The sequence below is a fragment of the Fukomys damarensis genome, unplaced genomic scaffold, assembly GCF_012274545.1.
Source record: "Fukomys damarensis isolate Sample0158 unplaced genomic scaffold, DMR_v1.0_HiC HiC_scaffold_34, whole genome shotgun sequence".
NCBI lineage: Eukaryota > Metazoa > Chordata > Mammalia > Rodentia > Bathyergidae > Fukomys > Fukomys damarensis.
The window spans coordinates 18456289-18464366 of NW_022900946.1; the positions used below are offsets into that span (position 1 = coordinate 18456289).

General features: G+C 41.5%; 1 protein-coding gene across 3 annotated transcripts in view; it reads left to right on the forward strand.

The window, feature by feature from the left end:
* Positions 1 to 6740: 6740 nt before the first annotated feature.
* Positions 6741 to 8078, forward strand: part of CUNH16orf89 (chromosome unknown C16orf89 homolog) — an 11802-nt gene continuing 10464 nt past the window's right edge. For all 3 annotated transcript variants that reach the window (XM_010644139.3, XM_033758663.1, XM_019210643.2), the window contains exon 1: positions 6741 to 7446. In XM_010644139.3, the coding sequence (XP_010642441.1) occupies positions 7224 to 7446 (223 nt within the window). In that variant the 5' untranslated portion in view covers positions 6741 to 7223. The remainder of the gene's footprint in view (positions 7447 to 8078) is intronic.

Below are 8078 nucleotides of genomic sequence, written 5' to 3' on the forward strand. Positions count from 1 at the left end.
ACCTGGCCAGCAGCTTCAGGGATTCCCCCAGTGACCCGGTGAGAGACAGCCATAGGGAATTGCCATGGAGAAGGTACAGGCAAGACATAGACCAGTGAGATATTTAAACTCAGCCCGGGAAGGACATGGGCCCTGCACTCCATTGTAGAAAATCCAGGCCTGGCAAGTGTTGACCGTAAGCCCAACAGTCTGCTCAGATTTCCACCCTGCAGCCTACATCCAATGAAGACCAGAGAGATGATTGCTTTTCCCATCTACCAATGTGAACGAGGACCCACCTTGGCTTGAACAGTTACCACACACTGGACAGAGGGGTGTCTGAAGCAAGGAGGGCACCTTATAAACCCACAGGCCCTAAAGATAGGTGATAAAGTTGTAATTTTCTGGATCCCAAGCCTGCATATCCTGGAAAGACACCACTCATTTAAAAACAAGAAAATTTTTACTGTTTTTATTATTATTATTATTATTATTATTATTATTATTATTATTCCTTTCCTTCCTTATCTTTAGGGGAAGAGGGGATTTCCTCCCTTTCCCACCTTATAACTTTTTTCTTTCTTCTTTTCTTTTTACATATTTTCTTTTCCTTCTCTATTCTTTGACAATTTTCTAATACTGTCAGTTTATCTTTAAACCTCAATAGGATCCACCATCTCATTTTTCTCTTCGCATCTTACACTGATAAATTTTTTTCAAACTTTAATTTTTTCATTCTCTGGTTCCCCACACCCTCATCCTTTGCTAGTCCAACGATTAGACTATGAATCTTTAGATAACTAGTTAACTCTATGCTATGCGGAACACTGTTCTATTGTTAGTGAAGGTAAAGTTGTTCCATTTAGTAGATACTTACTGCAGGTAAATTGTTTTAGTGATTATATAATAAATATAAATCTCTTTTTGATGGGGAGAGGTGGTAATTATTGGACCATCTATGGCTTGTATCTAGATACCCCCCCAAAAAGCTTCATGCAGTCATAGGTGGGGCTTTTCATAGGTGGATGGATCTAGAGTGTGTGGTGATGCTGGGATTAAGGATGTGATGCTGGGATTGATTCATAGTGTGATGTAAGATTAAGGGTGTCCCCCCCGGGGTGGGCCTTTAGGGCAGGTGTAAAGAACAATGTAAGGAACAGAAAGAGAGCTACTACTATAGCTTACTATTTGCTGCTTTTGCTGCTTTCTTCCTGTCTTCAATGGTTTCTCCTCTGTGATGCCCTTCTGCCATGCCACCCTGCCTTGGAGCCAGCTGACTGTGGACTGAAACCTCTGCAAACTGTGAGCCAAAATAAACCTTTCCTCCTTTAACTTCGGGTGTTGGGTATTTTGTCTCAGTGATGAGAAAAGTAACTAAGATAGTAGGGTAGGTCAGTATCCAGTTTCTCTTTGACACTATTATTGTTGCTGATTTTATTACTGTAGCCAAGGGGTCATAGTTGTTGCTGTTAATTGATTTTCTCTATATGTCAATATCTGGATTGCCTTTGTGTCATTAACAATATTGTGTCCTGTTTCAGGAGAACTAGATAGTGGGCTGAATACACTGCAGCCTCCCATCCCAAATAAGTGAAGGTGGTTGAATTCTGGGACAGAGGCAAAGTTAGCCACGCTCAGAGACAGTCACTGAAGAGCAAGCATTAACTAAAGAAGTCTCGGTACTAGCAACAAAGCATTGTGTTATTATCAACCTGCAAGAACTAGCACACACACAAAAATCAAATAAAAACTAGAAACATAAGACAAGGCAACAAAATGCCTCCAAGACCTCCCAACTCCCCCAAAGCTGATAGATACATGGGCATCAAAGGGAGTGAATCAAAAGCCACACAGCTGAATCATTCAAAAGAATAATAGAGGAGATTGAAAAAAAAAATCAGTGAGGCACTTGGTGAGCTTGAAGAAGATATAACAAAATAGATAATGGAACTAATAAATATAATGACTAGTGAGTCTGCATAGAACACTAATAAAAAAACTAGCTGTTCTAAGCAAAATATACAAGGCATGAATGTCCAGAATAGAAAAGAATTAGACTGCATAAAAAGCTACCAAACAAAAAATCAGGAAATGAAAACTTCTAATAAAAGTATAGGCAGTAGTGTCCAGTGTCAGAACTAGAAGGACAGAGTATCAGAACTAGAAGACAGAGTTGCTGTCAGAGACAGATTAATGACAAATATCCTAAAAACAACAAGAGAAAATGGAAAATATATCCAAGAGCTGCTAGATGATGCAAAGAAGACTTAAGATTATAGTAAGTCCCCAACTCATGAATAAGTTCCATTCCAAGAGAACATTCATAAGTCAGATTCATCTGTAGGTCTGACAAAGTCTTATACAACTTTGACACAAATATACAATGTAAAGCATTTAAAAACCACACACACACACACAAAAAAAAAAACTCTACATAAAACTATTTTTATTTTTACAGTTACCTTAAAATGGTGGTACAAGGTTGGGGTTGGGATGAGTGACCTCCATGATTGTTTGCATCTCTGAATGTTCATAATGCCAAACCCATTCATATCTGTGAAAGTTCTCAACTAGAATGTTTGTAAATCGAGGACTTACCATAATTGGATTTAGTGGAAAATCAGAAGATAGCACAAATGGCATTTAAAAAACCTATTTACTGAAATAATCACAGAAAAGTTTTAAATATGGAAAAGGAACTTAACATACAGATAACTGAGGCATATAGAATCCCAAATAGCCATGATCAAAAAAGAACCTCTCTGTGGCACATCCATCTTAGTCAGAGTCCCAGAAGTCTAACCCAGGAAAATAAGCTCGATAAATGCTCAGAGAAAAATCAATGAATTACTTATAGAAGTAAGCCCATTAGAATTACAGCAACTTCTCAATGCTAAACTTAAAAGCCAGAAGCATTTAGAGTGAAGCATTTCAAGCCTTAAAAGAGAACAACTTCCGATGCAGACTAATAGATAGATAGAAATACATATTGCTATCTTTCAAAATTGATGGAGAAATACAATATTTCCATGACAAAGGGCATCTGAAGAAATTCATGATTACCAAACCAGCACTCCAAAAATTCTTAAGGTTATTCTAGAAAGAAACAAGAGGCTAACAATGACAAAATGTCTAATAGAATGAACATACCAGGTAGGGTGAAAACTTAAGTGAAAGAGAAAGGAAGGGAATCAGCAAAAGGAAAAGAATGACAATTATTAGCAACTACTTTACAAAACTATGTGTCAATAAATTGGAGAATTCAGAAGAAATGGGTAATTCCTAGATATATATGAATTACCAAAACATAACCAAAAATATAAAACCTGAATAATCCAATAACAGGCAATGAAATTCAAGTAGTAATCTTTAATTAAAATTTTCTTAATTAAAATTAAGAAAAGCCCAAGTCCAAATGAACTTGATGCTGAATTCTGCAAGAACTTCAGGGAAGATGTAGATACTCCTCAAGTTTTTTGCTGAAATTGAACAGGACGAAGTAATCCCAAAGTCATTCTGGAAACTAGCATTACCCTGATTTCAAAATCAGACAAAAATCCAACTAAAACAGGGAACTATAGGTCAATAACTTTAACAAATACAGATGCAAATATCCTCAACAAGATACTGGCAAACAGAATACAACAAATCATCAAAAAGGTTATACATCATGACCCAAGTAGGCTTCACCTCAGGGATGCAAGGATGATGGTTCAGTGTAAGAAATCAATAAATGTAAGGCATCACATAAACAGAAGCAAGGACAAAAATCACACAATCATCTCACTAAATGCAGGAAAACCCTTTGAAAAATCCAACATTCGTGGATGATTTTTTTTTAAAAACCTGAAGAAAATGGGTATAGAAAGACCTTATCTCAATCTGATAAAAGTCATTTGTAACAAACCTACCGCCAACATCATATTAAATGGGAGGAAACTGAAAGCTTTCCCCCTAAAATCAGAAACAAGGCAAGGATGTCCACTATCAATACTCCTGTTGAAAATAGTACTTGAAGCATTAGCTAGAGCAATCAGGCAGAAAAATAAAAGAGATACATGTAGGAAAGGAAGAAGTCAAATTATCATTATTTGCAGATAACATGATCCTCTACATAGAAGGACCAAAAAAATACCAAAAGACTCCTACAATTAATAACCAAATTTAGCAATGTCTCAGGATATAAATTGAACACACAAAACAATCCATAACATTCTTATACATCAATAATAAACTAACCAAGAGAGAAATTAGAGAATGATGCATTTGGCAATAGCATCCAGGAAAATGAAATACATTGGAAGTAACCTAACCAAGGAATGAAAGACTTCTAAAATGAAAACTACAGTACTCTGAAAAAGGAGATCAAAGGACATCAGAAAATGCAAAACAGGCCTGGGGATTTAGCTCAGTGGCACCATGCCTACCTCACAAGCACAAGGTCATGAGTTTGATCCCCAGTACCCCCCCAAAAAAAAGAAAAGAAAATCAAAACATATCCCCTTCTCCTAGATAGGCAGAACCAATAATGTTAAAATGGCCATACTTCCAAGACTGATACACAGATTTAATGCAATCCCAATCAAAATACCAACTACATTCCTCATAGAAGTGGAGAAAACAATCCTAATTCACGTGGAACCAGAAGAGACACAGAATAGCAAAAGCACTTCTGGGTAACAAGAGCAAAGCAGGTGGCATCACAACCCCAGATTTCAAGTTATATTGCAAAGCTACAGTGATTTTTTTTTAAAAAAAACAGTATGATACTGGCACAAAAACAAACATGTGGATCAGTGGAACAGAATAGGTGATGCAGAAACAACCTCAAGTGCATGCAGCTATTTGATCTTTGACAGAGGGGCCTAAAACATCCTGGAGAAAAGGCACTCTTTTAATCAGTGGTGCTGGGAAAACTGGTTATCTATATGTAGAAGATTGAATCTGGATCCATATCCATCACATGTACTAAATTTAAATCACAGTGAGCCTACTTGTCTCAGTCAGTGCTTACTAGAGAAACAGATGTAATGCAAGTTATACAAATATAGAAGAATTTACAAGATTGGCCTACAAAGGCCACCCACAGACTCAGGTGTGGAAGAATGCGAAATGTCTGCCTGCACGCTGGAGACCCAAAGGACCCAGACAAAGGCCTGGAGCTAATGTAGTGCCCCACGCAAATTCATATCAGAAGTCCAGGGAGTGTGCAATGGAAGGATGAAGGGTCTGCGCTGGAAGCCAAGAGATGCTGTCCAAGGTGAAGATGAAGACAGGAGCGCCGCTGAAGAAACAAGCGATCTCTGTTGCACAAGAAATAGCACCAAGAATCAATAAGTGAGATCATATCAAATTCAAAGTCTTCTGCTCAGCAAAGGAAACAACATCAGCATTAAAATTTCCGTGGGAAATAGATGTGTGCTGCTGCTACACGATATGAATAAGGGATCTGGGTGTTCCAGGTCAAGGTGCATATGCCGGCAGAGCCCTGAAATGTGCCCAGTTGAAGGGAATGGGGAAGGGGACGTTGCCGGAACCGCAGCAGTGGGTCCTGGCCTCCTGTGAGCCACTACAGCACAAGCAAAATTAAAGAATAGAGACAGGAAATGAATCTTAGAGAGAAGCTGGGTCTTGGGACCTGACCAATGCTGCTCTGGTTAACAAAGACAAAGGCCCCCAAGCACATCCAGTATCTATTGAATACAATTGTGGGAAGGAATAGGGAGCCAGATATGCTTTGAAGTCATCTAATGAAATACTGTCAAACACCTGGCATGATGGAGCCCAGTAGGGCTGTTAGGGAATAAACACTGCTTATCTTGCTTTGATAGAATAAGGGACAGGGTGCAAGCAACCCATCAGGTCATAACTAGCCATCAGGATGGCAACCCATCATTAGCCATAATTCAGGGGAAAGGATTTTAATTGAGGTCACTCTGACCTCAGCTGCACATATCTCAGCAGAGCCCTGCAACTTCACAGACCAGGGCCTAGGTCCCCATGGCAGCCATTGGGGGAAGAGCTAGACTAGCCCAGTCCACCATCTGACATGCCCATTTGAGTCACATAGAGCTTCGGTCTGACTCCTGATGTAAAACAATGTAGCCAAGGGCTGGGGATTTAGCTCAGTGGTGCTACTGCCTGCCTCACCAAGCGCAAGGTCCCAAGTTCGATTCCCAGTACCAAACAAACAAATTATGGAAAGCAAGAGGCAGGTACCACTCATACCCTTCTAGTACTGGGCAGGGATGTCCACTACACCCAGTCAGAACTGAAATGTGCTGCAAGTGTAAAATTGCTCACCCGATTTTTTTTTTAAATCATGGGTTTTGTTTTTCCCCCTCACTATGGGAAGAAATGACATAATATGAAAATTAATAGTTTTTCTACTGATTACTGTTGAATGATATTGAGTATATTGGGGTCAAATAAGATATTTAATTTCACCTGCTTCTTGACTGGTAGGTTGTTTTTTTTGTTTTTGTTTTTTGCTTTTGTGGTACTGGGGCATTCTATGCTGAGCTACACTCCCAGCCCTTTTTATTTTGAGACAGGGTCTCACTTAGTTGCCCAAGTATGACTCAAATGTATTAATCCTCCTGTCTCAGCCTCCCTCTGTGCTGGGATTACAGGCATCATTGCTTTTTTTTTTTTTTTTTTGAAGCAGTCTCCCTTTGTAGTTCAGGCTGGCCCTGAACTCACTATGTAGCCCAGGCTGGTCTTGAACTCATGGTAATCCTCCTGTCTCGGCCTCCCGAGTGCTGGGATTACAGGTGTGCACCACCACGCCCAGCCATCAATGCTTTTTTGAAATGTGGCTAGTGGACAATTTTGAAAGGCCCAGATGACTCACCTCTGTGGCTTGATTCTATTTCCACTGGACAGTGGCCCTCCAAGAAAGCCTTCAAAGAGAGGTGTGGCAGCCAATGAGTTTGTTCCCCACTTCTTTTCCAATACACTTTGCTTTTCAGGGCTTTTGAATTTCTGAGTTGTAAGTGACGTTTCCAGGTCAATGATGGAGAATCTGGGACCAGAAGGACAGGCAAGTTCCTCTCCCCACTGGGAAGCCAGTGGGCTCCATGTCCAGGACTTGCCTGATCTGGCTATGACTCCCCCGAGCCTTTTGTCTTCTGCAGCACCCTGTCCAGAGCTCTCTGCTGTGCCAGGCCTTGGAGGAAGGGGTGGGCAGAGGGCGGGTCGAAGCACCTGGCAGAGAGCTCCCGTTGCTACAGGATGTGGTCAGCATGACCAGAAAGTCAGTCATGGCCAGGCCAGGGCTAGTGCTCCTTCTACTGCTGTCCCCACTGTCGCTGCAGCCCTCCTCACTGTCACAGCTGGACAACACCGAGGGCAAGGCCACCCTCGGGGGCCTGATCCTGTCTGCCCTGGAGAGAGCCACCACATTCCTGGAGGCACGGCTGCCTGAAATCAACCTGGACGGTGTGGTGGGGTTCCAGGCGCTGGAAGGTGAGTGAACCTGTATCCCGGCTGTATCCCATTGTGGAAACCAGTTCTTGGCCATGTCCCCTGCCCTGCTGTGACCCCTGGCACCTGGTAACCTCCTGGCATCAGAATGGGCTGCTTTGACTATGAGTGGAGAGAGGAGGGGGCTGTGTTCTCTGTTGTATAGGGCTTAGCCAGCTGTTATCAAATGTTTTAGAAGTAGGAAGGATTTAAAGGCAACATGAGAAAAGATTTGAAAATTATATTCTTAGAAGGAAGTGATCCATTGACAACTGCCATCCAACACACCATGAATGAGGGGTGGAGGGAGCCCCTTTAGTGGGTATTGATGGGAAGGCTGCTCCTATTGTGTAAGGGTAGTTGGGAGCAACACCGAAACCCTGAGTTCCTACCTGGCTTCCTCCACTGCCAGCCAAAGGCCCCTGAAGGTCCTGAGAACAGAGCTCAGTGTTTATTTAGCCTTGACAGATATAAGATCCTTAAAGAGCAGGCTGGAGCCAGGCCAAGGCCGGCCAGGAACATGCACACATGTTCAAGGAGCCACTCCCCGTGGGCCACCCTTACCAAAGTGAGGTCCTGGGGATTAAATCCAGGGTCTTTACACCGAGCTACATCCCCAGCCTTTTTTTTTTTTT